This window comes from Gopherus flavomarginatus, chromosome 12, assembly GCF_025201925.1.
Source record: "Gopherus flavomarginatus isolate rGopFla2 chromosome 12, rGopFla2.mat.asm, whole genome shotgun sequence".
Classification (NCBI taxonomy): Eukaryota; Metazoa; Chordata; order Testudines; family Testudinidae; genus Gopherus; species Gopherus flavomarginatus.
In genome coordinates, this window is record NC_066628.1 from 37,059,744 (window position 1) to 37,074,800 (window position 15,057).

The window sequence follows — 15,057 nt, forward strand, 5'->3', positions numbered from 1 at the left end:
AAGTGCTAGTGTGACACTACCTGACGGTACCCAGGGGTGTGAGGCACCTTGCTACCCCCTGCCCTTAGCATGATGAAGCTTGATCTGTGCCAGAGGGTCAGCTCCTCAACCCTGGCCAAGGGCAACAAAAGCACTTCCTTTTTTGGTAGTGAAAATAAGTAACAGTTTATTTAATGAAATATAGTCATGTAGTAACAAGTAGAAGTTTTGGAAGCAAATGGTTATCTGTAAAATAGGGCTGTTGATTAATCGCGGTTAACTGATGCAATTAATTCTTTTTTGAGTTAATCGCAAGTAAAAAAATTAATTGCAGTTTTAATCACACTGTTAAACAATAGAATACCAACTGAAATGTATTCAGTATTTTGGATGTTTTTCTACATTTTCAATTATTTGATTTCAATTTATAACACAGAATACAAAGTGTGCACTGCTCACTATATTATAATTTTTATTACAAATATTTGCACTGTAAAAATGATAAAAGAAAGTATTTTCAACTTACCCTCATACAAGTACTGTAGTGCAATCTCTATGGTGAAATTAATGTAATTGAAATCAAGATATTTGAAAATGTAGAAAACATCCAAAAATATTTAAATAAATGGTATTCTATTGTTTAGCAGAGCGATTCATCATGATTAATTGTTTTAATTGATTGACAGCCCTAATGTAAAATAAAATCATAACCGCATTCTAGAGCCTAGACCGCCATGGCTAGTTACTGTCATGTCTTAGAGTGTTGCTCACCGACATTTTTCAGCCAGGTAGGCAGTGTGCCCTTTTTCCTCGAACAAGTCACATATTCAGCTTGTCTCCTCTGTGAAGGGTGTCTTTCTGCACCCTAAGTTACACCACCTACAGTCTATTGCAGTGGTTCCCAAACTTGGTTTGTGGCTTGTTCAGGGCAAGCTCTGAGACACTTTGTTTACATGAGCGTCCACAGGTGTAGCTGTGGTTTGCCATTCCCGGCCAATGGGAGTTGTGGGAAGTGGTGCCCTGGCCCGTTTGGAACCACTGATCTATTGGCTTTACTTGTTAAGAGGATCCTCCCTGCTGTTTTTCCTGTGTGCTCCTTTCTTGTCGACTTGACAGTCTCTTTAGTAGCATCAGGCTCAGTCAAGCAAATAGACTTACAGTCTGTACTGCAATACACAATGACCAGCCAGAGAGACAAACATTTACTCCCCTCTGCTGGTCCAAAATCTGCTTCTCACCTTCTGGTGGCCTGTTTTAACTTACATATCGTAAGAATATAGTTTTCAGTACAAATACCTCTTAACTATCCTCCGTACGTACAGTTGAAATGATTATGGTTCCCAGTGGGCTACTGGCTCTCAGTAGAGACCTTACATACCACCCTTTGGCAAACAGTTATGCATGTACCTGACACTGGGGATCCCTGTAAAACTATGTAACTGTGTTATCTCTTACACGCACTGCCAGTTAGCATCAAGAGGTCCATAGGTCACAGTCACGTTTGGGTGGAGTCTGAAACACAACCTGACACTCTTGGGCTTGGGTCAGGGCGTATCTGATCCCCTTCTGCCCCGGGGGGTCAGTGCAGCAGTGACTGTATGACCCTTTGCTGCTGGCCACCACCACCTGGCTGTGTTATGCCTGCTGCAGAGCGTGTTGATGAGTCCCAGCACAGCAAGGCAGTGGTAGCCAGAAGGCATGGCACGTACGGCTGCTGCTGCGTTCCCTTTCACGACAGGAGGCAGCTGAAGACAGATCACTGGCCCCAGGTGTGGGGAGTAGGAAGCCCCCTCAGACTGAGCCCCAAGGGTGAGGCAGCAGCAGTGCTGACGGAGGTTCATGGGAAGGGTTGGTTTCAAATGACTCAGGGTTGGGTCAGGTTTGGGTAAAAATGTAAAAGGGATGAGGGGTAACTGTGGTCTAGTCGGGTTCATGTCAGGCTTTAGGCCTGAGCAGGCGAGCAGAGATGCTGTGGGGCGCTAGCAGGTTCCGTACCTTTGGAGAAGAAGCTAGTTCAATTGGGAAGGGGAATTACATTATTGGGGTTGCTAAAGGTGCATAGAGCCTTCCAATGTTGGGTCACTGGTTAAAATCCAGCCTAGGATCCTAGCGTCTGCAGAATGTTGTGGAGTCTCGGCCATGCAGGTTCCGATTAGCCTTGTTCACTGGCTGCTGATGCAGTGTGGGAGGTTTGTGTCTTTGTTGCTGTTGTGAGTGATTTAGTCAAAGAGCCGTGGTGCAGCTCTCACATTAATACCAGACAGGGCCGGTGCAAGGAAGTTTCGCGCCCTAGGTGAAACTGCCACCTTGCATCCCCTCACCCAGCTAACCCCGCCCCCCCCACAGCAGCTAACTCAGCCCCCCACCCAGGGAGCCCCCCTGCAGCAACCGCCCCCACCGTGACAGCTAACCCCTCTCCACCCCCCGTCCCCCACGGCAACTAACCCTGCCGAGGGAGACTCCCCCTGTCCCGCCACGGCAGCTAACCCTGCCTGGGGAGACTTCCCCCCTCTCCCACCCCGCCACGGCAGCTAACCCTGCCTGGGGAGACTTACCCCCTCTCCCCCTCCCCACCGCCACGGCAGCTAACCCTGCCTGGGGAGACTTCCCCCCTCTCCCACTCCGCCACAGCAGCTAACCCCACCCAGGGAGACTTCCCCCCACCACCACGGCAGCTAACCCTGCCTGGGGAGACCCCCCCCCCCGCCACAGCAGCTAACCCTGCCTGGGGAGACTTTCCCCCTCTCCCCCCAGGCCATGGCAGCTAACCCTGCCTGGGGAGACTTCCCCCCTCCCCCCCACCACCACCACGGCAGCTAACCCTGCCTAGGGAGACTTCCTCCCTCTCCCACCCCGCCACAGCAGCTAACCCCACCCAGGGAGACTTCCCCCCACCACCATGGCAGCTAACCCTGCCTGGGGAAACTTCCCCCCCACCATGGCAGCTAACCCTGCCTGGAGAGACTCCCCACCACCACAGCAGCTAACCCTGCCTGGGGAGATTTTCCCCCTCTCCCCCCAGGCCATGGCAGCTAACCCCACCCAGGGAGACTTCCCCCCTCTCCCCCCAGGCCATGGCAGCTAACCCTGCCTGGGGAAACTTCCCCCCCACCATGGCAGCTAACCCTGCCTGGGGAAACTTCCCCCCCAGGCCATGGCAGCTAACCCTGCCTGGGGAGACTCCCCCCCCACAGCCATTGCAGCTAACCCTGCCTGGGTGGCCCGCCCCAGCTCAGCTCGGCTCTGCCTCCTCCACTGAGCACGCCGGCGCTGCTCTAATTCTCCTCCCTGCCCAGGCTTGCGGCGCTGATTGGAGGAGACTTAGAGCGGGGCTGTGTGCTCAGCGGAGGAGGCAGAGTGGAGGTAAGCTGAGGCACGGAGCTGTTCCCCTGTGCGCCCCCCCCCCCGTTACTGCGGGCAGCCCTCCCCGCATGTCCTTCCTGCGCGCCCCCCCACCCAGCTCATCTCCACTCCACCTCCTCGCCTGAGGGGACTTTTAGGTGCCCCCAACCACTAGGCGCCCTAGGCAGCCGCCTCATTTGCCTAAATGGTTGCACCGGCCCAGATCCCAGAGCCATTCTCCCACTCTGCTGTAAGAACATGATGACCTTGGATAAAGAACACAAGAGCCTCTCAGCTGCTGACGGAGGGGAAGGGCGCTAGCAGTGCCAAATGTTTTCTGCTAGTCTTAAGACAAGCTTCAATTTTCATTACTCTCAAATGCAGCATGTACCCAAAGGGAGAATTGGTCTCTTTGCATCTGCTCCAACACCACTCCCAGCATTTGCTTTTATATTTTAAATAATACAGTAAAATCGGAACGCCTTATAAGAAGAACAAAAGCCCTCGCCACTGAACAGAATCTAGTGAAAGAACAGCACCGTTTCTTTTTCTTGGCTGCCCTATGAGTAATTTACAGAGGGCTGTGCATTTAACCGCCCTTGTCATGCTCCATTATCATCCATTTGCCAACCCATCAAGGAGAGAAATGCTGCTTATCTGGGCTGCCATTTATGTGCTGAGAGATTGGAAGGAAAGAGAAGCTGAAGATAATGGGGACAGACAGCGCCAAATACCAGAGATTGGATTCTTATCTCATTACACCAGTGTAAATCTGGAGTAATTCAAATTGACTTCAGCAGGGTAACTGCAGATTTACATTGGTGTCAGATCAGAATCTAACCCTGTGCTTCTGTCAGGGACTGAATTAAGGTGCAGCAGGGGACTAAGAGGGCTTGGACAGCGCCATGATCAACTTCTGTGCCTGTGTGTTGTTATCGATCCCAGTCTTCGAGCACAGTGGTGGCACTGGCATTGTTCTGTTGGAGACAAAGAAGGAGACCTTGAGGGGTGGGGGAGAGGAGGATTGATCTTTTTGGAGACAAGGCTGGTTTAATTCAGGGTCTAAATTGTTTCCGTGCCTCCTCCTGTAATTGAGCTATTTGTGGCCTTTCTTGCAGAGACGAGCCAGAGAGGATGTCAGGTGCTGCGCTCGGTGACGTCTATGCAATGCCACTGAAGACTGAGAGAGGTGGAGTCAGTGGTGGAGCTGAGAAAAGAATCCGTGTGCACCAACACATTAAAAATCCAGATGCTACTTTTCGCATTCTGCCCCCACCCCCTTGTGCTCAGGTGCTGCATCTTGTCTGCTACTGCATGCTCACAGCTGAAGGAGGCTGTGTTGCCTAGGGGTTACAGTACTGGACAGTGAGGGAGGCAGCACTCCTGGGTTCTAGTCCCAGCTCTGCGACTGATTCACAATGTGACTTGGCTCCCCTTACATGCAAGAGTGTCCCAGTCAGGTCAAAGACCCCCTGAACCAATGGCACATCAGGCTGATGCGGTTAAGGCACATCAGTTTCAAAGCCACCGCTGCACAAGGAAGTGATGTGGTCAGCATCACGCCCACCTGCCCTAAATCAATGAGTCGAGTACCCATTTTGCAAGTGGGTGAACTGGAGGTGGTCTTGCAGCGTGACACTTGAACCCACGACTTACGGGCTTTTTGGTGAGGCCTAACCCACTCAGTGTTACCTGAGCTTAGATGGGGATTGTTCTCATTATGTTTCTGCTCTTTACACAGAGCTGAGCTGGTTGTGGGAAAACCCTAATCCCCTGCTCTAGTTTTTCCATGGAAGGAGCTGAGCTGATCCCCAATAACCCTCTATGGGCTATTACATTGAGAATCAATGGCACCTCCTCAAAGCAGACAGCAGGCTGGCCTGAATTCCCTTCCTGTTGCTGCCAGGAGACACAATAGCCATCTACAGCGGTTATATAGGCTAATGTAATCATACGCCAGTCCAACTGTAAAACAAGAAGGAAACGGGTGCAAAGACGACACAAGCATCTCAGCTGTTTCAGTGTGTAGCTCTGTATGAAGAACTACACCGTACCTTGACATTCTAGCCTTGGGAAGATCAGCGTTGACCATGAAAAAGCATGCTGGATACATCTTTCCAATCCTGCTGTCTGGACTGGCTCGCCTTCTCTTCCCTCATCTAGTGCAGCCTCCCCGGGTTCAGCGTTCATTTTAAAGTGCTAGGGATCCCACCTCTTCCCAGGGGAAACTAATCCACCTTCTCACTGCTAGGCACGACTTGCTGATGGGCCCCCTAGATTGACCAATCACATTACAAACAATCCACTTTCATAAATTCAGGGGAAGGTGGCTGGTTTCACTCAACTCCCCCTGTCCAGTGAAGCAACTGTACTTCTGCCTTTTAGTAGAAGGTTGGAACAGATAATTAGGCTGGAGTGGAGAACGGCTATAACATTGGTCTCTGACTATAAATGCTGTAAGCGTGCCCTCTCATTCAGTTCTTTGGAATGTTCTGTTTGCAATCTATACCTCTCGCTGTTACTGTACTGAGCCTGGCCTCCTTTGCAAAGCCCTTTGAGATTTACTGATGAAAAGTGCTAGTTGAAAAGTCTTTTCTTCAGTTTCTCAGCTACCAAAGTTCTGGTTCCATTCCTGCTGTTGCACTGACCTCTGGTGGCTTGGGAAGAATTGGAAAGGACAGCTAGCCCGTATCCCTTTCAAAATATTCCTCAACTCTGATTCACACATAAGCTTCTGCCCAGTTCAGGAGCCAGGCTGTGATAATTCCCCTCGGCACCTTGCACAGATTGATGTTCTTGTGTGAGTGGAAGCTCGCCAGCACAGGATGTCGTTTTACTAATTCTGGCCCCGATCCATGGGTGTGGACCACAGCACAGAGCTCCACTATAATCAAAGGGGCTCTCTGCAGGTGCATGGGTCCCATTTCAGGAGCCTTAGTGCACAGAACTACAAATATAACCACACAGCAGTTAAACTTTGATGCATGGAGGGGACCTGTGTCCCCCTTATTTATTTCTGTAACTGGCCTCAAGGGAGATGGTTTTGCTCTTAGTAGTTCCTCACATTGCTCCCTTCATCTCAATTGACTAAATCTTCATTTAATTGCATCCCTTCCTAGCTCTTTTTATTTCTAATTTAGACAATTTGTCAAGTAATTACAATCATGTTTGTCTTTGAGGCACTCAATGACCTGGGCCCAGGGCATCCAAAAGATGGGAAAGCTCCAGCCTGAAGACCATGGTTGTCAACAGCACTCCTCTGGCTCAATGGTTGCACTCACTTCACATTTTCAAGTTTTTCTTTTGGAAAAAAAAATCACAACGACTAGAAACTTACTTTTTTTAAAAAAAGCAAAGATTCTTACTGATCACCTGACTCCAGCAGTTAGAACTTTACAAAATATATTTAAAATGGTGGGATTGGCGATACAACCATAAGAGCCAGCAATGCTGGAAAAGGCACCATCATCTTTAGTACTACAGGCAGCAGCTAGTAGCCCTGCTTGTACGTAAGATTGCCCAGCAATTCCCTTTATAATATAGCAATGAGAATGGCTCCAGGGACCTGCAGTGGTCACTACCAGCAAGCCCACTGCCCTTCGCAGCCTGCAACCCACCAGCCAAACTCCTCTGTGAGTGACACACCAGACTACAGCTGTTAGTCAGGACCCCATTTTGTAGCTGACAATCATATTTGCCTTGGTAAAATAAATATATGGCCGCTCGCTGCCTGGGGCTGGAGTCTCTAGTCCTTCACCCCAGGATGAGGATGTGCCTCCTTTTGAGGTATATTTTGTAACCTTTTCCTTCAGGCACTAGCTTGGACAGCCCGTCTCCGACAAACCCAATGTGGGACATGCTGTGAGCCGGGCGGGGCTTTCAGTGATCGGCGTCGCAGCGCTGGCAAAATGGCGGCGCCCATACTGCGCGCGGCGCTGTACGGAACACGGGCCGGGCGGGCGTTCGGTACCGCTGGTGAGTGACCGCTCCTAGCCCCGGAGCCTCTCGGCTCGGGCCCCTGGGGCTGACTCGCCGGGCGCAGCGGGAGCACGGGGGCTGGTGCCCCGGTTCCCTGCCTGGCTCCCCAGATGCATAGCGGGGGCAGCCGTCTGTGCGGGGATTCCGGGGTGGGTGGGCTCTCGGACGCCTGGGTTCCCTTCTCCCCCGCTGTGTGGGGCAGCCTTGTGTCCCAGGGTTTCAGAGAGGGGCAGCGTCTCGGACGCCTGGGTTCCCTTCCCAGCTGTCACTCGCAATACAGGGCAACCATCTGTCCCAGGGTTTCAGAGAAAGGGCAGCTTGCTGTGTGGGGCAGCTGCCTATCCTGAGCTGCCCCAGTCCCTACGAATGATAGACATGCGGCTTGCTGGGTCTTCTGGGGCCTGTAACCCCCTTTAGGGCCATGGGGCATCAGGATGCTTGCTCAGTGGGGTGGTGACCTCTCTCTGCCTGCTGCAGTGACTGCAAGTGACAGCAGTTGTGCGGTGGGATGGGGAACTGATGAAGCCTCTCAACACATGGTCACCCTGTTGCTGTGCTGGCCGTTGGGGGCTCACTTCCTTCCTTACCCATTTGTAAAACATGCATAATGAACACCGGCTTGTGCTGCTATTAGAAGCGTTCCCACTTGCCCTGAATTTGGGGGGTAATACCAAACTTACCGCATTGATCCCCTGGTGTGCTGGATCACCCCAGAAATTACTAGGGGCTGAGAATAAGCAACATTGTATTTTGGTCTTAACATAAATTCAAAGCCCTCCACAGAACTGACTCAGGTTACTGAAGAAACAATCCCTTTCTGTGTGGCCATGGCTATTCTCAATAGTTACGTAATGGAAAGGTCCACTTGCAAGCATGAGGAGCGGTGCTTTCTCAGCTGCTGGCCCGGGATGGTGGAATTCAGTCCTGGACCCATCGGAGTGTTCATATATTTCACTGCCTTGAAAACAATTTTTTAAAATGGAAGAGGGGTAACTTAAAAACACACCAAGGAGAAAAACTTAACCTACTCTTCCCCCAAAATTTAAACTGCCCAGGTACCATGGTGGTGAGCAGAGTATATAAACCTCAGTAGAGTGTGTTGGAAATGGCAGAAATTTGTCCTTGATATCAAACAGTTTGCTTTTATTAGCACCCTTCCTTTGAGGATGTTTAAGTGCTGTACAAAGATTAATGGATTGAGCCTCGCATGCGCTGCTGTATATCATCATCTTCATCCTGCGGTTAGGGAAGCTGAGAGAACAGAAGTTAAACTGCTGGTCCTGAGGCTACAGCAGGCTGGGGGTACAGCTGGGAATAGAACCCAGGTCTCCTAACTTTCAGGTCTATGCTGTAGTCACAAAATCATCCTTATACTCTTCGTCTAGTCTAAGCCCCCTCTGATCTTGTCTATGTAGCATGTGATTGTCAGTGTCTTTGTAAAATGAAAACCTCCTGTGTTTTCAGCTGCTCTCTGCAAGCGGGCAGCCCCTCTAGGGCCAATGCCTAATGAAGACATAGATGTCAGCAACTTGGAGACATTGGAGAAATACCGCAGCTTCACTCGGTATTTCAAAGTGGCTGAAAAGGAGAGTAAGAAGACTCCCTGGTGGCAAACATACAGGAAGCATGTCACACCAGAGCAAGGTACCCAAGGGAGGGAGATGAGTTCCTTTTGACTTCTGTTGCTCGAGGGAAGGGGGAGCTATTTGTAGGCCAGTAGTTATGCATGTAGCACCAAAATGTGCTCCACAAGGGATTGATCAAATACTTGTGTGGGTAGTAGACCCCTTGCTGCTGTAGAAATTTGCAAAGGCTATGCTCCCTTCAGGGAAACTGATTAGAATCTTCCTCTTAAAGAAAAGGGCTTGCCAGATGCAACTAAATCTTTGGCTTCCCTTGACTCAAAGATTAGGGAGGAGAGTAAGGAAGCTGTTTCCTGGGGCTCCTGTAATACAAAGGAAAATAAACCATAAGGTCTCCAAGCTCTCCTTTTGAAGTATGCAGGGGTTTAGTTTCTAATGATGTATTATATTTATTTTAATTCATAAAATGGCTAGTGAGCACCCACCCTATATTTACAGGCCCAGATCCTCAAAGATAGGAGCCGAAATTCCCTTGGGTCTGAGTGCCTTTGCACCACTTAGTTTTCAGTTAACCAAGCCAGCTGAGCTGTGTTTCACGATAGTTTGGGTGATTGTAAAGCAGGGAGTGGAAATATCCATGGGTGTATCTGTGGACCTGTTTAACAGGCTTGATACTTAAGCAAAACTCAGTCTCAAATGAGCTTCAGCGAGAGTGTGAAGTACTTTTTATCCTTAGATGTCTCCAAATCTTTTACAAAGCATTGTTAGATGCTGGGGTTGTAATGGCTGCATAGACAGAATAGCCAACATGCATGCACTAGCTCCGCTATAGACAAGAACATCAGAATCAGTTGTACTGAGAAGTCGTGGCTAACGTTCCACTTGAGTTATTCCCTATGTGTTTTCTGGGAAAGTGCTTTGTGATTTTTATCTTGTACGAGAGACTGGCAGAAGGGAGCGTGTTCCATATTCCACTTGAAGGAGGGCCCCTGTAACAGGATTATGCTGTAGTAGTACCACTGACAACACTAAACGTTTCAGTGGTATCAGAGTTTCTCACTTGCCAGGCAGCTAGATTATATGGTGTGGACAAAATACTGTCCCAGTCTTGTTATGCATTCCATGCGGGCACAGGGGTCTGTCTGCACCGAGCTCATTGCAGGATCAGGGCTTATGCCTGTAATTCATCTGATTATTTGTATCCCTCATGCATTTTTGGTTTGTCTGTCACAGTTGCCCATGACTGCTGGACAGAGAGAACAGAACAGGATTTATTTAAGGTTTCTCACTTACATGATTTTGACCTTAGATGAAGAGGCAAAGATAGACATTGGCCTGCCTTACTACAGACCATCACGGGCAAAGCAACTGAAGGAGAGAAAAGAGATATTGAAACAGAACCGCCAGAGCATGGAAATGGAAAGAGCATCCCGCCTCAAGACGTGTATGTACCCTGCAGTTTTGGTTTCCTCTTCTTCAGTATCTGTGGTGGCCTAGACAACCCCTCCACGTGTCTCATAACTCCTTATTTGCAATTGCAGTGGTGATTCCACTTGACGAAGTCAAGGCAGAGTGGGAGAAAACCAATGGCCTGTTGCATAAGCAGCGTGTCGCCGAGCACTACGGGATATACCGCGATATGTTTGATGAAGCCACGTTCGTCCCCAGAGTGGTTCTGCGGATAGAATACAACCTAGATGACGAGCATGTCATGCCAGTATGTCATGGGAACTTTGTGACACCCACCGAGGTATCTTATAATTGATCACGAGGAAGAATATTAAAATGTGCCCAAGTTAATCAGAAGCCACACAAGGTTTAACTGGCCTAACAGCACAGACACTTACTGTAAGAGGAATGTGCTTTTCAAAGAAATCCAGTGGAAAATCATATGCTTTGGAGATACTTCTAGTTAAGATAAGGAAACAGTATTACAGTGGATTCATTTTTAAATGAAATGGTGAACTTGCTTTTAATAAAGCTCCTCTACCTTTCCTGATGGAAATTGGTTCACTCTGTGGCAAAGCCAAATTTGATTTGTTCTGTTGGGGCTGTTTTTAATTGTACAGCCAGGTTATGTCTGAGTGACTAATTCAATTTCTCTGTTTTTCAAAAAATAGATAATTTTAATGCAAACAATCCTTGGGAGTGTTCACGTTCACGACTGTCTCTTTACATTGCGTATTTAGGCTTCCAGTTCCCCAGAAGTAATATATGAGGCAGATGAAGGCTCCCTGTGGACTCTGCTGCTCACTAATCTGGGTATGTATCAAGACTTTCAGGAACTGCCTTAAACTGGCTGTTTCTACCCTCTTTTGTTTTGAAAATCATATTACCTTGGGCTGCATAACCTGAGTGGTGCAGTGGGGTGGTCATTCCATAGGGATTGTTCAGCCACACCTGCAGAATCACACCAGAAACTGTGCATAGAAGGGTTAGAATGGAAAGATCTGCTTGGCAAAAGGTGGTGGAGCTGGATGAAGGAATACCAATACTCTGCTTCTCTGACCAACCTTTAATTAGAGGGATTAGTTATTTTGCAAAGTGCAATGTGAATGCTAAATAGTGTCACAATATTCTTTACATACACTGGAGAGTTCAGCCTTGCAAAATTTCTCTGAGGGTGGCAGTACTATGCCCATTTTGCAGGCAGAGAAATAGAGCGGTGAAACGATTTGCCTAGTGTCTGACACGCTGCAAGGGAAGCCGGGAAAAGAAAGCTGGTTTTCTGACTCCAATCTTGTGCATAACCGCAAGACTGTCCTCCTCTGCACATCTCATACACAAAGCTTTATATTTCCAAAGTGTTCTTACAAACATTAACTGATTTCCACAGCATTCTTGTGAAGTAGGTAGGTCAATATCTCTGTCCCCGTTTTGTAGATTAGGGAATCAAGATGCAGCAAAGTTGAGTGACTCACCCTAGGTCACGCAGTGGGTCGGTATCGACACAGAAGTTGGAACTCGGGGGTTGCTGGCTCGCACCCTTGAACTCCATCCTCTTGGGACTTGTTCCAATTGTTTTTCTGACACAATGAAGGCTTGGTAGAGAGCAGCTGAGAGGTCTGGAGGCATCATCCCCTTTTCCTGTTGAACTTAGGGAATTCTGACTTTGGACTAGATCCTATCAATAAGGCAGCAGGCAAACACACAGTACTTGTCATTAAGATGTGATTTTCTCTGTGTGTGCACAGATGGACACCTGAGAGATGCTGATTCTGAGTACATTCACTGGCTGGTGTGAGTATTGCAAACCAATACATCTGTGTAATGCATATGCTTTAGGGACGGCAGCCCCAGCCTCCCAAGCCCTGTGAGAGGAAAAATGGTCAAAGGAATGGGGAATGAGCTTCCCAACACAGCTTTGAAACGTAGTTGCCACAAAGACAAAATCTGGCAAACATCGACTTGGCTTTTCCCTGATCATCTGGCCTGCGTAGTGCTGATCAGACATCAGTCCTGGAGCACTGTTATCACTAAAGCTAGAGTAGTTCCAGGAATTGCTACTGTTTTCTGTTTAGCTCTCTGGATGTGATTTGCTGCTTCCCCTGACTAGGTCTGTCTCTAGTAGCTGCATGCTTGCTATGGCAGGGAATAGCCCACAGCTACACAAGGGGAGAGCATGCCACAGATCTTCCCACACACGACTTCAGTGCTATGATTTGGATCAGAGATGTCAAAAAGAAAATAAAGCCAACCACTTGGATAATGACTGAAAAATGTCTTGCACTTCACAGGACCAACATTCCAGGCAACAATGTAGATTCAGGGACAGAGATTTGCCATTACTTCCCCCCATTCCCTGCCAAGGGAACTGGCTACCACCGTTTCGTCTTCCTCCTCTTCAAGCAGGACCGACCGATCGATTTCACTGAAGATGTTCGGCCGACCCCATGGTAACGTTGAATCTTGAGACCCTGCCAGGTTCTTATGGCCCTGTATGATCAGAGCGGACAAAGCTGAAAAAATCCTGCTGCTCTCTGAAAAATTTTTACCCACTGAGATTATTGTAACAGTAACTGACCGTAACTGAAAGGTGATTTTTTCCTCTGTTTCAGCTTGTTTCCTTTGCACTTTGGGCATCATCACTTTTGCTGTTTCCCTTGCTTATTTGTTTTCACTAACAAAACAAACCCTCTGTGGGTTGTATGCGCAGCTGGTCAGTGAAGACACATGCTGGTATTACTGCTACCACAGCCTGCCCCGTTTGTTTCACCCACCTGTTATACCTTTTCTTAAGTGAAGGCTCCAGGCCTGCAGTGGGATCAGTATGGAAGACGCTTGCACCTCCATGGCGTCCCATTGACTTCGCCAGTAGAACAGGATGTTAAGAAAATAACTTGCCAGATTGATGTGACAAGGCCAACTTATGTATGGCTGGCATGCGTCCTCCTCAGGCTGCCTGGGGCGTTTGACTTTAAATAGCCATGTAGGTTTCTGTCCTGGAGTCTGTTTCTTCTCCATCTCTGCAGAATCTATGGTGATGCAGGATTGTTAGCCATGGAAAAGAGAGACCCGTCCTTTTATTTCTGTCTTGTTTTCAGCCACAGTCTCAAGATGAGAACCTTCAAGACATTTGACTTCTACAAGAAGCACCAGAACGATATGACCCCAGCTGGGCTGGCATTTTTCCAGTGCCAATGGGATGATTCCGTTACTCACGTCTTTCACAACCATCTCAGTAAGAAACTCACTTTATAGGGGTATGGGGCAGTGCCTGTTGCGTGAGGTGGGGGGTCTTTCTCTTCTGACCACGCCATCCAGTAGTCAAGCATAACTGAATGTATTCTGAAGAAGACAAAGTCATTTGGTAGGGCCTGAGTTGGGAAGGGACAAAGGGATGAAAGCGGTTTGCTCAGATGTCAGACACACCTGACTTAAATCAACTGTGGCCACGCGGGCTCTCTGTGGTGGAGCAGATGAGGGTTCCTGGAGGCATCGACGTGTCTGAGTGCGGGGTGAATGCAAAGGCCAGTTCTGAATGTCCCCTTTGGGACAGTTGCTCTAACTGGTTCTTAGTTAGCCACGTATCACTGGCACATTAGTCTGACTCTGGGAACATTTACAGTTGAGAATTAGAAGCAGTCGCCTTCGCCTTCAAAGGCTTCAGCGTGTCCTGGCAGTCTAAGGGAACAGCCTTTCTCCGGTGGGCTTTGAATCCCATTTCGACTGGACGCTTTAAAATAACAATGGGAGAGTACGTGGTGGAGAGAACTACGTGTGTGTTTGATCTATTGTTAATATCCCGTTCTGCCCGAGGAGGGAGACGTGGTATCTTTGGAACGACGGAGAGTGGGCGGGGCCTGGTGGGTTGGTGTGCAGGGTTAGGTTTTGAGCTGTCTCTTGGCTAACGTTCAGCATTGTCCCTTTGCAGACATGAAGGAGCCAGTGTTTGAGTTTGTGCGGCCCCCTGTGTATCACCCCCCTCAGAAGAAGTTTCCACACCTGCAGCCTCTGAGGTACCTGGATAGGTATAGGGACAGCCACGAGCCCACGTATGGCATTTACTAAGGAATTTGCCACCTCTCCAGGAGCTCCAGGCCATTGTGGCAGGAATACTCTACCTTCTCTAGATGCGTCAAATGACTGTGCTGTCTGGGATGCTCCATGTCTCTGGGAGAAGGGGAGTGTGGACTTTCGGAATCACAGCATGATGTGATCCGAGCTCTGTTTCATGGACAATACTGGAAAGGGTGTAACTGAGGTTCGCAGATATTTCTGCTATTGGCAGTTACCTGGTCAAAAGCCTTGTTAATAGAAGGCATTTATGGCCATGAGAGCGTATCCATCTCTGCTCTGAAGGAGCCAGATGCTAGTGGTAGCTGAATGGCCCAGTGTCCTCCAAAGGCACCATGTCTCACTTCACTGCAGGAGCCAGAGCTCTAAGCATAGGTGGGCCAAGGCTGACTCGATCGGATTAGCCAGTTCAGATCATGTATCTGTGCAGTAACAGAAAAATACCCTCCTCTAAATCCAACCCAGTGATCTGTGCAGCCTGGCAGAGGCAGAAGTCTCCATCCGGTGCGTCATCTCCTTCCCCTGCCATGAACTTCCCAGTGATGGGATCCTGAGCGGCATCCTTCATATTTTTGTACAGATATTTCAAAAATCTGAATAAACACTTTCCAAGCGAAGCTGGGGACATGACTGGGTGTGAGTCGCTGAGAGCTTTGGG

At 48.8% G+C, this 15,057-nt stretch overlaps 1 protein-coding gene across 2 annotated transcripts; it reads left to right on the forward strand.

Moving 5' to 3' along the window:
* The first annotated feature begins 7,203 nt into the window (after nt 1-7,203).
* MRPL38 (mitochondrial ribosomal protein L38) lies at nt 7,204-15,016 on the forward strand. Of its 2 annotated transcripts, XM_050919392.1 has the most exons (9): nt 7,204-7,296; nt 8,764-8,943; nt 10,192-10,326; nt 10,424-10,632; nt 11,072-11,144; nt 12,077-12,122; nt 12,620-12,778; nt 13,427-13,563; nt 14,257-15,016. In XM_050919392.1, exons 1-9 carry the CDS (start codon nt 7,230-7,232, stop codon nt 14,391-14,393), a joined length of 1,143 nt encoding a protein of 380 aa, XP_050775349.1. In that variant the 5' UTR covers nt 7,204-7,229; the 3' UTR covers nt 14,394-15,016. The 2 variants fall into 2 exon arrangements, with proteins under 2 accessions (XP_050775349.1, XP_050775350.1); XM_050919393.1 differs by lacking the exon at nt 10,192-10,326.
* Nucleotides 15,017-15,057: the final 41 nt, after the last annotated feature.